Source organism: Sus scrofa, chromosome 7 (assembly GCF_000003025.6).
Source record: "Sus scrofa isolate TJ Tabasco breed Duroc chromosome 7, Sscrofa11.1, whole genome shotgun sequence".
NCBI lineage: Eukaryota > Metazoa > Chordata > Mammalia > Artiodactyla > Suidae > Sus > Sus scrofa.
Genome location: NC_010449.5, coordinates 98,448,373 through 98,466,920, shown reverse-complemented (window position 1 = coordinate 98,466,920; position 18,548 = coordinate 98,448,373). Strand labels below are relative to the sequence as shown.

At 49.8% G+C, this 18,548-nt stretch overlaps 1 protein-coding gene and 1 long non-coding RNA gene across 2 annotated transcripts; one reads left to right on the top strand and one right to left on the bottom strand.

Moving 5' to 3' along the window:
- LOC110261632 lies at window positions 7,579-13,494 on the top strand. The gene is made up of 2 exons (XR_002346016.1): window positions 7,579-8,235; window positions 11,655-13,494. It is a non-coding gene; the product is annotated as an uncharacterized LOC110261632 (long non-coding RNA).
- Window positions 14,950-17,413, bottom strand: FOS (Fos proto-oncogene, AP-1 transcription factor subunit). Its single transcript, NM_001123113.1, has 4 exons — window positions 17,273-17,413; window positions 16,263-16,514; window positions 15,715-15,822; window positions 14,950-15,591 (listed from the first exon to the last, which is right to left on the bottom strand). Exons 1-4 carry the CDS (start codon window positions 17,411-17,413, stop codon window positions 14,950-14,952), a joined length of 1,143 nt encoding a protein of 380 aa, NP_001116585.1.

The following is an 18,548-nucleotide window of genomic DNA, read 5'->3' as shown; positions in this document are numbered from 1 at the left end:
CAAGCGTGGGCCCCGAAAGCGTGCTTCCCCACACGTTTGGGATTGCAACACTCTGTCACTGCTGGATTGTGCAACCCTCCTTCCCCCTGCTCGAAGAACTCCAAAGAGCTTTTGTACATTCCCTTCAGTACCTTTCCTGCGGCTGAAGGGATCAAAGGTCACCTTGGCTGGAAGAGCAGTATAACCCTCCTCCCCCGACCCCTGGGATAATTGCTGGCCATCCCTCTGGGGTGGCCCGGGTCAGGGCTGCGAATGGCAGCTTGGGGGAGCTGTGTGGGCAGGTCCTGCCGTGAGGGAGGCCCCACCAGGCCTGGGAGGCTAGCTCCCCAGGGCAGGACGTCTCTGGGCCTTTCCACACACACTCTCCACAACAGCAGGCTTCCAGGGTCTGCCCTGCCCTCCTCGTCTTCTTTCACGAAAGTCTCCCCCCCTCCCACCCCTACCCCAGGAGGAGGGGCCTCGGGCTGCCAGCACCTGGCCCTGCTGGGACCACACCCTCCGCGCAGCCCTCAGGCCGAAAATGTTCCTAGAGCTGCTGTGCAGGCCACACCATTCCTGCTTTCTTCCAACGTCACGCTATCGAGTCAGGGCCCAGACCCAGGGCCTACCCTGCCCCACCCGAGCTCCAGGAATCGAGCCAGTCTCAATGCTCGTCAACAGGTTCACTCATTCTTGAAACCCCAAAGATTTTGTTTGGGGGCTTTTTTGGCATTGTTCTGTTTTGTTTAGCCATGCCCAAAGGGTGGGGAAGTTCCAGGGCCGGGGATGGAACCCACGCCATATCAACCCACATCACAGTAGTGACAATGCTGGATCCTTAACCCACTGAGCCACCAGGGAACTCCGAAACCTCAAAGATTTTGGAGACTCTCTTCTCCTTTATACCTGGCTCCTCTCATAGGCAAGAATAGAGCTTCTGTTTACTAAACTCCTGATATGCCCAGCATTTTATAAGCATGGAATGCACACAACAGTTTTGGGGGTAGACACAATTGTCCCCACTTCACAGATGAGAAAACTGAGGCTCCAAGAAGTAGAGTGCTCTGCCCAAAGTCAAACGATTAGTAACAGGAGTTCCCGTCATGGCACAGTGGTTAATGAATCCAACTAGGAACCATGAGATTGCGGGTTCGATCCCTGGCCTTGCTCAGTGGGTTAAAGATCCGGCGTTGCCATGAGCTGTGGTATAGGTCACAGACACAGCTCGGATCCCGCGATGCTGTGGCGTAGGCTGGTGGCTACAGCTCTGATTAGACCCCTAGCCTGGGAACTTCCGTATGCTGCAGGAGCAGCCCTAGAAAAGGCAAAAAGACAGAAAAAAAAAAAAAAAAAAAAAAACAATTAGTAACAGAGACAGGACTCCACCCAGACCTGCGTGACCACAGCGATCACACACTGCTCAGGAAGGTCAGTGCCCAAGGGAACAAAGATCACATCTGAGAGTTCCCATGGTGACACAGTGGAAACGAATCCGACTAGCATCCATGAGGACACAGGTTCAATCCCTGGCCTCGCTCAGTGGGTTAAAGGATCTGCCATTGCCATGAGCTATGGTGTAGGTCAAAGATGCAACTCGGATCTCACCTTGCTGTGGCTGTGGCATAGGCTGGCTCCGATTCGACCCCTAGCCTGGGAACCTCCATATGCCACTAGTACAGCCCTAAAAAAGGCCAAAAAAAGAGAGAGAGAGAGATCATATCATCTTCCCTCATTCCATTTACAAGACAGCTAAAATGGAAAATAGATTGATAAACTGTTCGATGGCCCTTCCTTTTGTGCCAGGCACTATTTTGCACTTTGCAAATATCATCTCCATTTACCCTCCCCATATCGCTAAGAGATGGGTGGTTCTTTTTTCAGAGGAGAAAATTGAAGCACAGAGGAGAGAGTAAACTTGCCTGAGGCCACACAGCAAGTGATGCATCTGCCTAGACCTGACTCTAGAGGCTCTGCTGCCAGAAGCAGATCCCAAGAACAGGGCCCCCCGCCCCCCCCATGCGCCCCCCAATTCTCTGTCCTTTGACCTTCCTGTGTCTCCACCCTCCTCATCTGGCAGTCCATTTCACACTTCCCCATCCCTCTCTGGGGGTGGTTCTCTTGTGAAATTACTTTGTGAAACTGCATCTTGTGCAAGGCCGTCTAGATCACTACCTAGATTTCCCCAAAGAACTGAGAAGAAGGTTTATCGAAGCAAAGGCTTGGCGTTGCGTCTATGGAAATCAATCAATTACTTCATTCACCATCACAGGGTTGAGAGCACGTCTTGTCCCCAGACACACGGTGGGCATGATGGAGGTCTATGACACCCAGAACCTGGCCTCCACTCTCAAGGAAACAACAGTAAAGACAGCATGTCTGTGCACGGCAGTATTTCATAAGATACAGAGGAGAGGAGTCAGAAAAGTTGTTAACAAAGGAAGCGGAATTTGAAATAGCGTTTGAAAGAAGGGGCAAGCTTTGGCTAGCAGGAAGGGAAAAAAAGCAGTCCAGGCAAGAGAAACAAGAGAAGCGTGTTCTCTGTCCAAATAAACCAGATGCTCAGAAATAAACTAAAGAGAGGAAAATCTGGGACTGAGGTTTTTCTGCCAAGTTTTGCTATTTCCATCAGGGTAAACAAAGAAAATCTTTTCCCCCAGCCCTGCTGCCGTTACTGGAATTGGAGAATGTCCACCAGGGGGCAGAGCTGCCACTTCTGCTGCTAGAGCCCCAAGTGCAATCAAGCGAGAAAGGCGAAGGGTCCCAGACTCTTCAAATCTACCGGGTGGCTGGGATGGCCCGGGCCGATCCGTGGGCATCAGTCTTCTCGGTCTGAGCTTCCAAGGAGCAGAAAAGGGGTTTCCATCAGGCTACAGATGCCTTCTGCTATCGTCTTGACTGAGAAAAACTTAATGGGAGGCTTTCGTAACTTTGAAAAATGACCAAGTGCTTGTCTAAGACTGGTTGCAGGACAGCCAACTCAGGTTCTCTGGACGAGGGGAGCCATTCCAGCCACTGGGAGGGGGAATGCGTGTGGTTTGGGGGGACTACACACCTCCTGACCATCACCCCCAGGCCCTAGGGTTATGCTGAGGGCTATATGGGGCAGTAGGCTGCTACTGGCACCCTTTAGGAGTCCTGAAGTCAGTATTTAGCCTTACTGTACATTCCACTATCTGAGCCAGGCAACAGGGTCCTGAAGCCACAAGAACAGAGGGGGTTAGAGGTGAGGTGGAAGAAACACTAGTTTGAAATGCCCGAAATCTTGACATTTATCTCTCTAACTAGCTGTGCAAGTTTGTAGGGCTGAACCAATTTCTCTGTCTCAGTTCCCCCATTTGTAAAATTCAAAGGCTGAATTAAAGGAATATTATCTGATGTGCGTTCTAGCTCTGAAATTATGAAAAGCGCACACTCCTTGGGCCAGAAGAACTGAGGAATGGGCAGGGGTTAGAGCGGGGGCGGAGCTGGGGGGGGGGGCGTGGGATTTGCAACCAAGCATCTTGAAGAGTTAATCCCACACCCGCAGTCGGCTCCCCCAGCAGTGGCCACTGCGGCACTGCCCGCCCCACCCCCGCCCTCAAGGCCAGACGGCACACACCCACGGCTCCCTCCGAGACTTCTGGAATCTCACTACATTCCTCCCAGGAATGTTTATTGCCCTTTACATCTGCAAATCGCTATACATCAGCAACCCTGCTGCGCGATTATTAATCATCGCGGCAATATTCCTTCTTCCGCCTGTAAGAGGAATTGCGGGGGTCTGGATTTATGAAGGTGAAATCCGAAGGTAATTTGCCTGATTCATTCAATTACCAGCTAACTACAGTTAATCAAGTGCCTAGTATGAGCAAGGCACAGAGAGACTCATAAATCCAATTACTATGGGGTTCCGAATTGAGGGGTCCGAAGTGTAAGGGTCTTCAAAGAACCTCACTGATATTTCACTATGTCATGCCCCCCATCAATTAAAAAGTGACGGATGATCTCCCCTTTCAAGCTTGATGACACTGGGCCCCACCCCCACAGTTCATTTTACCAGGCTAGGTACCTGGAAGTGACCTTCCCAAGGTCACTTATCCCCCAAGGCACAGCAGTCATCCCAAAACCTCAGTCTTCAAAGCTTTCCACTGGGCCATGGGAGAATTTTAAAATCAAGCCTATAAAATGTAATATGGAGTGAGGCGAGGGATGGCTGTTTCCATGATTTCCGGGCACAGAGTGAGAAAATCGTGATCCCAGCTCACCCACCCAAAGCAGACGAGACAGCCCAAATCTTGGCTGCAGCCTTAACAAGACAAGATATGTTTGGGACCCCTGCGCTCATCTATCAGTCATCCACGCCCTCCCTCGGGGTCCCCATCGCCACCGCCCCTCGCCTCCGTTCAGGTCCCAGGAAAAGGTAGCGGGTGGCGTGGAACACAGGGGCCGAAGCCCCCCCACGGGGGCGTGGCCGGGGACAGGGGCGGGGCGAGGCCGGAGTCCGGCTCTCAGACTCCTCCCTACCCGCGACGCGGCTGTTGCGCCAAATATGGGCAGAGCGGAAGCGACGGACAGACGTCACGGCGCCGGGCGGGGGCCGCGCTGCGGGGCAGATGACGCGAGGCGCTGACGGCGCCTACGTGTCACCATGGAAACCAAACAGTAAATAGAGGGCTTGTGAGCTCCTGGCACTGCCTGACCCTGCGACCTGGCCTGGAGCAAAAGGCCGGAAGCTGGGAAGGGCCGGGAGAGACCTGGGCTTGGCAGACGAGGGCAGAGGCGCGGCGAGGGTGCTGAGAAGGCGGAGAGGGGATGCCGAGAGAGCACCCTCTCTGGCAGGTCTTTGGGAAACCGGCTGTCCCTCAGCCGAGGATCCAGCAGGGGCAGGTCAGGAATAGAAAGAAGGAAGCCTGCCTGTCCTTTTTGAAGGGCTTCCTCGGCCTGCAAGGTTGTTGGGGAAATTGGTTTTGCTTTGTTTTATCTTACTGGTGTCTAAAATTCAATCATGGGAACCACACTATCCAGACTCAAATTCTAGCTCCCACCACTCTAGGTGGATAATCTTGAGCAGATCATAATCCTCCTGGGCCCCTACACGATATTATCCATAAAATAAGGATACTAGAGCGTGCCCATTGTGACTCAGCGATAACAAACCTGACTAGTATCCATGAGGATGCGGGTTCAATCCCTGGCCCCTCTCAGTGGGTTAACGAGCCGGCCTTGCCCTGAACTGCAGTGTAGGTCGCAAATCCGGCCCACATCAGTTGTTGCTGTGGCTGCCTGGGAACTTCCATATGCCATTTATTACTTTTAAATTCTCAGCAGGTCATATGACCCCTTGTTGATGACAGACCCTGGTGTGACCCCCAATAATTCCTGCCTCCAGGTGTCCATGTAGGGGATTTGGGTTTCCCTCCCCTTGAGTGCAGGTGGAACCTGAGACTTGCTTCTAAGCAGCAGAATAGGGCAAGGGTGATGGGATTTCACCCCTAGATGATGTCATTTTACATAGACATGCAGACCTAGTAGGTTCTCCTGGTGGGCTAGATACAGCGAGCAGCCATGTTGAGGAAGCTCACACATCAAGGAACTATGAGCGGCCTCTGGGCCTGAAGGTGGCTCCCCTGTGACAACCAGCAAAAGCTCAGGACTCAGTTATCCAATCCCAAGGAAGTCAAGTCCTCCAACAACCTGGATGAGCTCAGAAGCAGACTCTTCGCCATTCAAGCATTCAGCTGAGAATGCGCTTGGTTGACACCTTGCTTACAACCTTGTGAGACCTTGAACAGAGGACTGATCTAAGCTGTGCCTGGACTCCTGACCCACAGAGGCTGGGAGATAGTAAGTGTGTTATTTTAAACTGCTCAATTTGCAGTAATCTGTCAAACAGAAGTAGAACACTAGTCCACCGCCTTTACCTGTACCTGGAACTTGCCTGGCGTCCCACTGTAGCGTTGCATACACTGCTCGGGCTCTCCACCTTAAATGATACGGGATGGGCCCCTTCCATGCATTTCCACAGTCATCATCTAACATTGTCATTGTCTTGAAGCTGGAAGGGAGGTTGTTTTGTTTTGCTTTTTAGGGCCACACTCACAGCATATGGAGGTTCCCAGGCTAGGGGTCGAATCACAGCAACAGTTGCCAGCCTACATCACAGCCACAGCAACACAGGATCCAAGCTGCCTCTTTGACCTACACCACAGCTCATGGCAATGCCAGATCCTTAACCCACTGGAGAGGCTAGGGACCGAAACTGCAACCTCATGGTTCCTAGTCGGATTTGTTTCCACTGCACCACAACAGGAACTCCTGTAAGGGAGGTTTGAGATTTTTGAATCCCACTCCTGATTTGGCAGAGGAAACATCTCAGAGGGCTTAGAGGCTCATACCAGATCCTAGAGGTACATATTTGGCGGAAGATTTTTTTTTTCCTTTTTCTTTTTGGGGCCACACCCGTGGCATATGGAGGTTCCCAGGCTAGGGGTTGAAGGGGTTGAATCAGAGCTGTAACCACTGGCCCACACCACAACCACAGCAACTCGGGATCCGACCCTCGTGTGAAACCTATACCACAGCTCACAGTAATGCCGGATCCTTAACCCACTGAGCGAGGCCAGGGATCAAACCTGCATCCTCATGGATACTAGTCGGGTACGTTAACCACTGAGCCACAACAGGAACTCCCTTGGGGGCAGATTTAACACTCTAGCAAAGCGGTTAGCACTTTGGACTATAAAGAGCTGATTTCAAATCTCAGATCTAGGAGTTCCCATCGTGGTGCAGCAGAAACAAATCTGACTAGGAACCATGAGGTTGCAGGTTCAATCCCTGGCCTCGCTCAGTGGGTTAAGGATCTGGCATTGCCGTGAGCTGTGGTGTAGGTTGCAGACGAGGCTCAGATCCCACTTTGCTCTGGCTGTGGCGTAGGCCAGCAGCTGTAGCTCCAATTAGACCCCTAGCTTGGGCACCTCCACATGCTGCTAGTGCGGCCCTAAAAAACAAACAAACAAATCTCAGATCTACCACTTGGCAGCTGTGCAACTTTGGTTAACTTACTTAACCTTTCCTAGATCATATTAGTAAAATGAGGATCCTGGTAAAATGAGGTTCCGCATCATATCTGCCTAAATGCTTTGTGGTAAGCCCGGAATGAGAGCATTCATTCAACAAAGCAGTAGTTGCTAGAGGCAAAATGATTAGCAAAGCAAATATGGTCCCTGATTTAGCATTGCCTGCAAAGGGCATAGTTCAGCCTGGCACTTAGAAGCCCGTGTGAAATGTTAGCCATTATCAATAATATGTCCTAGGGCTCCAGGTTCTATCCAACCACATGCCTCCAGACAAGCTCTATAAATTGACATCTTAGAACCTCTACCTTGTAATTCCAACCGCCTACACCCCCGCCCCAGGATATTCCACAGGCACCTTGAACTCAACCTGTCCAACACCGACCTTACCTTTTTATCCCCACCTTTTTATCTGCTCTTCTTCCCAGAGCCACAAAGTCATGGGTAGACCCACAAACCTCCTTGTGTCCAGCCTGGTAAACCTGGGAGTGAGCTGGGTTTCCTCCCTCTCCCTCACCTCCCACATCCACTTAATCACAGAGTCCCGGCAGTCCTACCCCCTAATTACCTCTTGTTCCCTCCCCATTCCCACCACCACTGCCTGGGTTCAGCCTACACACAACTGAGCTAAGTAAATACCAGGCTCTTCATGATCTAGCCACAGTCACCTCTTCTTGACCTATCTCTAGCCCTCTCCACTTTGATACTATGATATTGATGTAAACGAAATCAAATATATTTATACGATGTTCTCTAATTTACGCCTCCCCCTGCTCTTCCCTCACCCCCAGAGTCTATAGCCTGGAAACCAAGTGCATTGTCTTCTGAGTCTATGCCTTTACCGTGCATATTCCTCTGCCTCCTGGAATCCACGACCTGCCATTTGTCCATTTAGCAAACTCCATCCATCTTCAAAGCTCAGCTCAGAGGTCGCCTTCCCAAAGACTCCCCCAGACAGAGCTCATCACTCCCCCCCTTCCTGTAACACATGCATTTCTCATATTAATTTTCATTGTCACAGTGTGTGTGATGCATTTATGAGTCTTTCTCCCTTTCTAGACCAGGAATTCTTTGAGGACTGTGTCTTCTTCACATCTGAATCCAGCACCTGATGCGGAGGAGACACTCAGAAACTTTTTCTTGAATGAAATGAAGCCTGTGCTTGCTCCAGAAGGTATATATTTTCTCCCCTGAAGTTATAAAGGTAATACATAATACCTAACACTTCTATAATACTCCTGTGTACCCAGGCACTGCAATAAGCTCTATACACACTAACTTATTTAATGTTCACAATAACTCCAAGAGGTGGATACAGTTATTACCCCTTTCATAGATGAGGAAACCAAAGTGCCTAGGGTCGAGGAGCCAGGTCTCAAAGCTGAGTTTCTGCTCTGAACCATGCTGCTCTATTGGATCCAATTCCTCAAATCCAAATATATCATTTTGCTTGGATAGGTTTAGCTGCTGTGACAGTCTCATGATTGCATAAAAATCCTGAAAATGAATCATTCTTTCTATAGATATGACCAGAAATTGCTCCCCAAAGTAAACATGGTAGCGATCGGGGTCTGTGCCATTTACCCTTATGATGGAGGTGCTGCCTTTGGCTCCACAGATTTTAGCAGGGACCCATTCCCAGGGGCCTGATTCTCATATAACTGATGATCAGACCCCACCGAGTTCTTAATCACCTGATTGGACCAAACCTAAGTACCATGTCGGTGTGAGCTGAATGTTAAAGCAGCTTCTTAATGAGACTTGATCACCATCAGGCCAGGCAGCCTCCTTGGGACAATGGCCAGAGCCCTTTCTGCTCTTTGTCCTCTTGGACAGCTGCACAATTCTTGAGAATAGCAAAGTAAAGATAACTTAGATTAGTCCTGAGAGGGTGTGTGGAGCCATTGAAGTGAATTGCGTTGCAAATAAACCGGTTTATACTTCTGTCGCTTTCACCTGTGTACAAAGTTGAACTCTATTCAGCCAGCACCCTTCAGGGACTTTGAACCCATTCATCAGAAGTCAATATACTTTATTCCCATATGCTTTTGCGCAGGTCTGGGCATATTCTTGGTAAATAATGATTGTGATGGTGACTTTTTTTTTTTTGGCTTTTTAGGGCCACACCTGCAGCATATGGAGGTTCCCAGACTAGGGGTCCAATCACCCCTACCCCCACAGCCACAGTAATGCCAGATCCAAGCCATGTCTGTGACCTATACCGCAGCTCATGGCAATGCTGGATCCTTAACCCTCTGAGCAAGGCCAGGGATCAAACCCGCAACCTCATGGTTCCTAGTTGGATTCGTTAACCACTGTGCCACAACGGGAACTCCATAGTGACACTGATATTGGTAATGATCATGACAGCCACTAACCCTATTCTACTCTAATGCAGACTAAATTGTAAATTTTATTATTTAGTATACCAATTGCTAGGAACCAATGAACTCAAATGGATTTGTGTGATAGTCGGAAAATTTTATATCAATGAGAGTGAAAAATAAAGTTTTGTTTGTTTCTGTGAAGATGATTATACTTACATATGCATCTACTCTTCATTTTATATTAAAACAAATTTTTCAATTTATAATTCGTCTAGGAAGTTCTCATGGTGGCTCAGTGGTAATGAGCCTGACTAATATCCATGAGGATGCTGGTTCGATCCCTGGCCTCGCTCAGGAGGTTAAGGATCCAGCATGGCCATGAGCTGTGGTGTAGGTCACAGACACAGCTTGGGTCCTGGGTTGGTGTGGCTGTGGTGTAGACTGGCAGCTGCAGCTCCGTCTTGACACTAGCCTGGGAACTTCCGTATGCCGCAGGTGTGCCCTAAAAAAAAAAAAAACTACAATGAGTCTAGAAGTGTCACTAACCTGCAGTGTAGTTGTTTTTGTTTGTTTTTGCCTTTGCCTGCAGCACGCAATGGTGGTCAAGCCAAGGATCAAACCAGTGGTGACGATGCCAAATCCGTAGCCGCTGGGCCACCAGGAAACTCCAGTTTGTAGGACTCTTGATAAGAATTTAAAAAAAAAAAAAAAAAAGAAGAAGAAGAAGGCTTGCTCTTCCACTCAGGAAGAAATCAATGAAGAACATAACTCATCTTCACTTTTAAGTTCTAATTATCTCCTTTTAGATATTTGCGTATCTGCCTTCATCCATCCATCCATCTTCATTCATTTGACAAGCATTTGAGTCCCTAATAACCTTGAGGATAGAGAGGTGATCAAGACAGAAAAGGCTCCTAGTCAGGCGAAACTTACAGGCAGCGGTGAAGGGTAGAAATTTGTTAAAAAGGGAAAGAGAACATAGATGAAGTGCTGCAGAGAGTGATAAAGGCTGTGAAAAACAAAGAAGGGCAAGGGATGGAGAGATTCATGGGGCAGGAGTGTATGCAGAAGTTCCTCTAGATAGGAGTTCCCATCGTGGTGTGGTGGAAGCGAATCCAACTAGGTTTCGGGTTCGATCCCTGACCTCGATCAGTGGGTTAAAGATCCAGCGTGGCCATAAGCTGTGGTGTAGGTCGAAGACACGGCTTGGATCTGGCGTAGCCGTGGCTGTGGCTGTGGTGTAGGCCAGCAGCTACAGCTCTGATTCGACCCCTAGCCTAGGAACCTGCATATGCCGCAGGTGCAGCCTTAAAAGGACAGAAAGAAAAAAGAAATTCCTCTAGAGAGAATGACCTGGGAAGGCTTCTGGGAGGGATGTTCTTTGGGCTGAGTCCTGGCTGACAGGAAGCAGCCAGCCTGGGAAAAGAGGCCCAGGCAGAGGGACAGCAAGTGCAAAGGTCCTGCGGCAGGGACACAGGTGCTATGTGTCAGGAATGGAAGGAAGGCCTGAGGGAAGGACAGGAGGTGGCGGGTGGAGAGGAAGCAAGAGTCAGCTCTTTACTGTTTATGGGAAAACAGCACAGCTTAAAACACTCTGAGGGAGTTACCTGTTGTGGCTCAGTGGAAACGGACCCACTAGTATCCACAGCGATGCAGGTTCAATCCCTGGCCTCGCTCAGTGGGTTAAGGATCCAGTGTTGCCATGAGCTGTGGTGTAGGTCACAAGTGTGGCTAGATCTGGCATTGCTGTGGCTGTGGCATAGGCTGGCAGCTGCAGCTGTGATTAAACCCCTAGCCTGGGAACTTCCATATGCACCTGCAGCCTTAAAAAGCAAAACCAACAAACAAAACCCACCAAAAAACAAACAAAAAAACCCACTCTGATACTCAGCATTCAAGTGATGCTCATAGCTCACTGATTTTCTGAGGAATTTGATTATTTTGTGTTTGGAGGAAGTCTCACACCGTTTAAAGAATGAATTTTTGTTTTTGCTTTTTTTTTTTCTTGAAAAATATCAAAACTTCAGCCAGTTTCTTTAGAGTCATCATCTGAAACCTTTCCCTTTGCCTGTCTCAGCTCTGTCCATAAATTAATGATGGCATGATTGATTTACTTTCCTTCACAAGTGGAAGGTTGCTGTTGATACAGAATTACTGTTATGAGAACAGATTGTTAAATGCTACACTTCAGTTTTGATGATTACACAAAGATGCAGAGATATGCAGAGATGACGCAGAATCTACAATCCACTATCACATAAAGATTTTTTTTTCTTCTATCTTTTTCCATCTAAAGTTAATTTGGACCTGGAAGCACAATGGCAGTGCATTCACTTTGAAGTTGAATGGGCAGAAGTAAGCCGGGGAGGTAGTAGAGGAATTCCAGGAGTCAAAGCTGGAAGTGGGGTATGTTTGAAGCCAGACATAAAAGATGTGAAATCCCCATTGTTTAATTTCGATACAGGGCCGGAACAAGAGAATTTAGAGAATATGTGTGGACTATATTTCTGCTTGTGGAAATAGTACAGAATTCATTTGTCCACCCAGCAAATATGTGTTAACCCTATACTATGTGCCAGGCACTGAGCCGGGTCTGGGGATCCATTGATGAGCTAAGGTAGGCATTCTTCCCATGGGGAAATGACCTCCTCTCATCCTTTTTCCCATCCCGTGCTGTCGTACGAGTATCTTTTGTATCAATGAACAATGGTGCCCTGAGATAGTTATTTTGTTGAGACCAGTATAAGGCCATATCTTGGGAGTAGGGGGTCCTTCCCTGAAGAAAATTGACATTCCCAGTGTTCATCATCCACGGGAGCTGCTGAATCCCGAGTCAGAGGAGGATTTGGAAGGAGCACCTTGGCTAGAAAGTGAGGGAATTCCTTTCTTCCCGTGAACCCATGAACATGGTGGCCAGAAAGCCTGGTGGGAGGTCAGCCTATGGCAGACTCTCTCAGAAGCCTGTTGAAGAAAGTCTGTGTGAAAGGCCCTCTCCTGGACCTTTATTTATTTATTTATTTATTTTTTCTCCTGGACCTTTAATGCAGTCTTGATGGACCTGCCTGGTCTCAGCTGGGCTATGATGAACTAGAGGAAGGGTCTGTGTCCAGACCAAGGCCAGGGCTGTCACCTGGAGAGTCACGCGCTCTCTCTATAAGCAGCATGGGCCTCACAGGGGCCATTAGTCAGGTCTCTGAGAGCAGCTCGGTGTCCAGGGCTAGATGTCCAGCCTCCCTTCCCCACATGAGAAATCTCCTTCCATGGTTGTTACTGCTCTGCATGTGATGGAGCCAGCTGCCTTCCTTCAGATCCCTTCCTGTTACTTCGGATCTAAGTGTTAGTTATAAGAACGCTGTATTTAGTTTAGGTTGTATCTAAAGGCTATAGAAAGTTTACCCTCCGAACAGCCAACAGGGAGTCTTAAGGCCATGTTCATGACTGCCTGACAGGCAAAAATAATACACAAGTGATGTGTGAGAGATCGGTGCTCTTAAAAGCCTAAAGCTAGTTGCTTTCAAAAGTCAGTTATTATGTGAGGAGCCAGGGGATCACAGGCGAGAATACTCACCCCAATGGAACGGTCCTTTGAAGTTAAAACTTTCAACTTGGCTGAGTATGACATCCCATAACCACCCAGTGAATTTCATTATCGCCAAAGCATTGAGGCTGGCCCTGAAGCTCCTCTCCCACCTCGCAGGTGTGCAGACCTGGCCTCTGGCTGCCAGGCTTGGTGCCCAGGTGAGAGCAGAGAGCAGGGGAGAGAGGGCACCGCCTCCTTTCTTTGTGGTTTGTACCTGTGCGTGTAACAGCCCCATTACCAGTGGTGTCCCAGACAAAGGTTATGTTCTTGGTTAAGATGATAAAGTTTCGAAGTTAAAGCTTATTCAGTATGTTGACTTCTCCTTCCCGCGCTATTATGTAACTTTCTATTTACCGAATGATCAATCACTGTTTGTACTGTTTGAGATCTCTTTCAAATTCTCAGAGCCAGCTTTTTTCTCCCTCCAGTGTAAACTAAAGGTCAGGCACATATTAAAAAAACCTCAGAAACTGCAGTGCATTTATTACTAAGGGACAGGACGAGAACCCTCCTTTCCTTCAGAGAAAAAAAAAAAAAAAAAAAAAAACCACCACTACATATACTGTCTGTTCAAGTTAAGGACTGAAAAGTCAGAGGTTGCTTTCGTTTGTTTTCGAAGCAGGTGAAAACTTTTTTTAAACCAAGTGTTAGGAGGCAGTTCAGCCTGATGAATAGGGTAGGGAGTGAGGAAGTTAAGATTCCAGTCCCAAGGGTTTGAGATTGTCATTTTGAAATATTGAGAAGTCATCCTTCTAACCATTCAACTGTCCTCCCTTAAGGCGGGGGAGTAACTGTCACGTGACTTTGTGAAGCGTTCAAGAGGTTTGTGCAAAGCTTAATTGTTTGCGGAGAGGATTCCTAGAAGATCAAGACATTTAAGTTTAATAGTAGCACAACTGGATTTAAGGATTTCCCCCCTGCCTTGGACTTTCAAAACAGAAGAAGCAGGAGGACATGTTTCCTCAAAAGCTCTTGCCATGCAGTTTCCATTCCCAGCAACTGTGAATACAGACGCGGTACCGCAAAGGCAAGACACGTGTTTGTCTAATAGTCCAGCGTCAGCGCTAGAGTTTCTTTCTCTTTGATAAGGGATCAAACAGAGGGGTGTGTCCCCTCCAGGAGCTGCCCTTCTCGACAAACTGGTCTCCGATAATACCTCTCAGACGCTTACCGAACTTCCAGAATGAAAAGGGCTCAAGGTTGGTCGCATTCAACGTAAATGCTTTTATTGACAATGTCTTTGAACAATAAGCAAACAATGCTTAAATTTTTCATTCAAATTCACTTTCCACATGTCAAAAGACCTCAAGGTAGAAAAAAATAAAATAAAAATATAAATATCTGAGAATCCATCTTAATAAATAAATTAAAAACACAATAAAACGTTTTCATGGAAAACTGTTAATGTCAGAACATTCAGACCACCTCACCAATGCATGATCAGTAACATTACAATGAACATTGATGCCGAAGGAAAACTACAGTACATGGATATAGCTATTTATTTCTATCTACTAGAAAATAAAGTCATATCTTTGCTTAGTTTAATATTGGTCATCGCTAATCAGAACACACTATTGCCAGGAACACAGTAGTTATTGTTAAAATCAGCTGCACTAGATACAATTTGAAAATATCCAGCACCAGGTTAATTCCAATAATGAACCCAATAGATTAGTTAATGCTATGAGAAGACTAAAGAGCAAGAGAAAAAGAGACACAGACCCAGGCCTGGCTCAACATGCTACTAACTACCAGCTCTCAGATGTGTCACTGGGGACAATACACACTCCATGCGTTTTGCTACATCTCCAGAAGAGGTAAGGACTCGAGTCCACACGTGGATGCTTTCAAGTCCTTGAGGCCCACGGCCTGGTGGTGTGTTTCACGCCCAGATAAGGTCCTCCCTAGGTCTACGGGAACCCTCGAGGGAAGACGTGTTTCTCCTCTCCATAATGCACCGACTCGGGCAGTGGCGCGTGCCTGCCTGCTGCCTCCCCTCTCTGCCCGCTCACAGGGCCAGCAGCGTGGGTGAGCTGAGCGAGTCAGAGGAAGGCTCGTTGCTGCTGCTGCCCTTGCGGTGGGCAGCCGCACAGCTGGGGAAGGAGTCAGCCTCGGGGTAGGTAAAGACGAAGGAAGACGTGTAAGTAGTGCAGCTGGGGGTGCAGGTGACCACCGGGGTACACAGGGGCTCCAGCTCTGTGGCCATGGGCCCCATCCCCAGGGAGCCACCATGCAGGGGCTCCCAGTCTGCTGCATAGAAGGAACCAGACAGGTCCATGTCCGGCACAGAGCGGGCTGTCTCAGAGCCGCCGGGCCTGGACGATGCTGGGAACAGGAAGTCATCAAAGGGCTCGGCCTTCAGCTCCATGCTGCTGACGTTCTTGACTGGCTCCACGGAGGGCTTGGGCTCCGGGTCATTGAGGAGGGGCAGGGTGAAGGCCTCCTCAGATTCGGGGGTGGCAGCCTCAGGCAGGCCCCCACTCAGATCAAGGGAAGCCACAGACATCTCTTCAGGGAAGCCCAGGTCATCAGGGATCTTGCAGGCAGGTCGGTGAGCTGCCAGGATGAACTCGAGTTTTTCCTTCTCCTTCAGCAGGTTGGCGATCTCAGTCTGCAAAGCAGACTTCTCGTCTTCTAGCTGGTCTGTCTCCTGGATACAGAGGATACAGCAAAGCATAAGACACGGTCTTACTCAAAGACTCTGTTCCCTTCTACCCAGTCTCTAACTTTGCCCTTAAGTTTTCGAAAGAAGTGATCCATGGATTCTACCTACCGCTTGGAGTGTGTCAGTCAGCTCCCTCCTCCGGTTCCGGCATTTGGCTGCAGCCATCTTATTCCTTTCCCTTCGGATTCTCCTTTTCTCTTCTTCTTCTGGGGACAACTGGAGGTGGGGAGAGAGAGAGAGGGCAACATTCAGTAACAGTGCCTGCTATCAGCTCCGTTCACCCACCCTAGGAAAACTGGCGCCTGCAGCTTCCCGCCTCCTGGCACCTCTTCTGTGAAGCCATTTCTAACCTGCAGTTGCAAGCTGGGTGTGACTTGCATTTAAAATAAGAACCTCAGCAGGAGAACAAAGAGAAGCTACAAGGGTGAGATAAGAAACTATTAGGGAAGAAACTGCACATTGGATATTACTTAGGGTGGACTATTAGAGTCTGACTTGGGATGGATAGGGCTTGGAGCCGGGGTTCCCAGTCCAGGATATGTAATCAGTTCCACCCATGGCTTCACCCTGTCCACTATGCTCCCCATCTCCATCAAGACTGACCTTACCCCCCCAACCCCAGCCACCACCAGAGAGAAGGTGTTGAGAACCCTCACCTGTTCCACCTTGCCCCTTCTGCCAATGCTCTGAGCTCTGCCTCCTGGCATGGTCTTCACGACTCCAGCCCTGGAGTAAGCCCCAGCCGAGGGAGTGGGGACTCCGTAGGGGTGAGGGGCTCTGGTCTGGGATGGGGCAACCGAGGAGACCAGGGTGGGTTGCACTAGCCACTGCAGGTCTGGGCTGGTCGAGATAGCAGTCACCGTTGGGATGAAGTTGGCACTGGAGACGGCCAGATCGGTGCAGAAGTCCTAGAATGAAATATAGAAGGGGAAAGCTGACGTGAGCGACCAGGCTCTGGACGCAGGTGGGGTGAGCGGAGTGCCCAGTGCCGCATGCAGCAGGGAGAGAGTGAAAAATGGACTGCTTATGTATTTTTATATGTCCTTCATCCTGGATGAAAGGTCTCTCCCTTCCCAAGAATTCCGCAGCGCAGTGCCTTTCTCCTCCATCCTGCTGCTGCGTTCCCGTTATCCCTTCAGCATCACTCGCTTGAAAGGGGGGTTGTTATAAATATCCCTGACGTCTGCGCTGACGCAGACGCCGCTCCGGAGTCTCCTGAATGAACTCGCTTTTTATCAATGAAACTGCCTTACACACCCGCCGGCTTCACCCTCCTCCTCTCACCCTCCTCCCTGCTCCAGGCTGCGAGGGGAGGGAGGATCGCCGCTTTTTGCCTCCTCCCCCGGAGGTGCCCGGCTCTAGTTAGCCAGTCTTTGCTTGGGACACTTTTGCCCCCAGCTAATGTCAGAGACCAGTCAGAGCGCGTGGGCCAGGGTCAGCTCAGAATGAGCCCACAGCGGGAGAGGAGAAAAGATTCTTATTTTGACAAGCATGTGTGCGCTCCGAACAAGTCCGGGGCTCCCGAGATAGGGCTGATCCGGCCGGGGCAAGCCTCCCTCTCTGGCCAATGGGGTCCCCGGCTTGTCTTCCTGAGCGTCCCGTCCCAGTGTCTCCTCCCCGGTAACCCCGAGCCCCGAGCCCCGCGGTGGCACGAAGCCAGCCTTACCTGCGCATTGACGGGAGAGCCCATGCTGGAGAAGGAGTCGGCCGGTGAGTGGTAGTAGGAGAGACTGTCCCCGGCAGGGGAGGCGCTGCTGCAGCGGGATGATGACGCCTCGTAGTCGGCGTTGAAGCCGGAGAACATCATGATCGCAGGTAGTCAAAGCCGGGCGAGGGGCTGAGGGGCGGAGACAGGTAGGAGCTGCGGGGCTGAGCTGGGTAAGAGCGCGGTCGCTGCTCGCTCGCTGCGCCGCTGCCGGTTCTGTCTCAGCTTAGCTGCTCGCTGCAGATGCGGTTGGAGTACTAGGCCACTGCTTTTATAACAGCATTTTATGAATGAGCCCAATACGTCACGGAGCGCTACCATTGCAGCTCTCGAGGGGTGGCGCTCGGATCTTGCCACCTCTGCAGCCTCTTTGCTGCCTCTTCCGCCGTCTCAGCCCCCTGCCTTTCGTCTTATTGTGTTTCTTTATCTTCTGAGCTTTTCTCAGTCTCGGTCTTGGGGTCGCGTAGACCCCCTAAAATGAGGGACTTCGGGGATGGCTCCCCCCACAACTTCAGGGAACGGCCGTGGAAACCTGCTGACGCAGATGTCCTAATATGGACATCCTGTGTAAACGGGAGGGAGGGATTGACGGGAACTGCTCGCGGGCTGCAGCCAACACCAAGGGTGCAGCGCGGGGGGGAGGCGGGGGCCGTGGCCGGGGGGAGGGGAGGCGGGAAAGGCAGAGAAGGCGAGCGAACATTCGCACCTGGTTCAATGCGGACCCTTGTTCCCGGGGTTGGGGGATGGGGCGTAGGCGCCTTTTTACTTGTGTACAGAAACCCGGGAAGAGTTCTGAGGTTCAGGTATAGGCGAGATAGGTACACAGCCCCTTGGGCTTAAGCCTTGGCCCCCGAAGGAATGCGCCTCCACCCCCATTCCTCATTCTATCACTAATTCGGTGCAAACTGTGGAAGCAGACCCCCACCCCCTCGCCTCAAGCCCCAGCGCTCAGCACTACTAGGACTGTTACTGCGTTTGGAAGCGGAAAGTAGAGGGATACAAAATAAGAGAATACGATAACCTACTTTATCTACGATGCTGGGTATTTTAATATTAATTTTTTTTTAAGGGAAAAGGAGCATTTTTTTCCTCGGCCAAATACGGGATGTTAGAGTTACTGTCAAACCCCAGAGACACCAGCCAATAAACATTGTGCAGAACCTCCATGCAAAAATGTCTGTAGGGTTGTTTGCCAGGTTCTGAGCTCGGGCTCCGGAGGGGCTGTCATGTGGACAAG

Bases quoted from the DNA above. Each gene is read 5' to 3' on its own strand.
- FOS (NM_001123113.1), bottom strand. From the start codon at position 17,413: ATGATGTTCTCCGGCTTCAACGCCGACTACGAGGCGTCATCATCCCGC. The intron at 15,823-16,262 runs GTGAGGGTTCTC...CCCCACCTCCAG, and splicing joins GAAGGGGCAAGGTGGAACAG to TTGTCCCCAGAAGAAGAAGA. The intron at 15,592-15,714 runs GTAGGTAGAATC...CTCTGTATCCAG, and splicing joins TGACTGACACACTCCAAGCG to GAGACAGACCAGCTAGAAGA.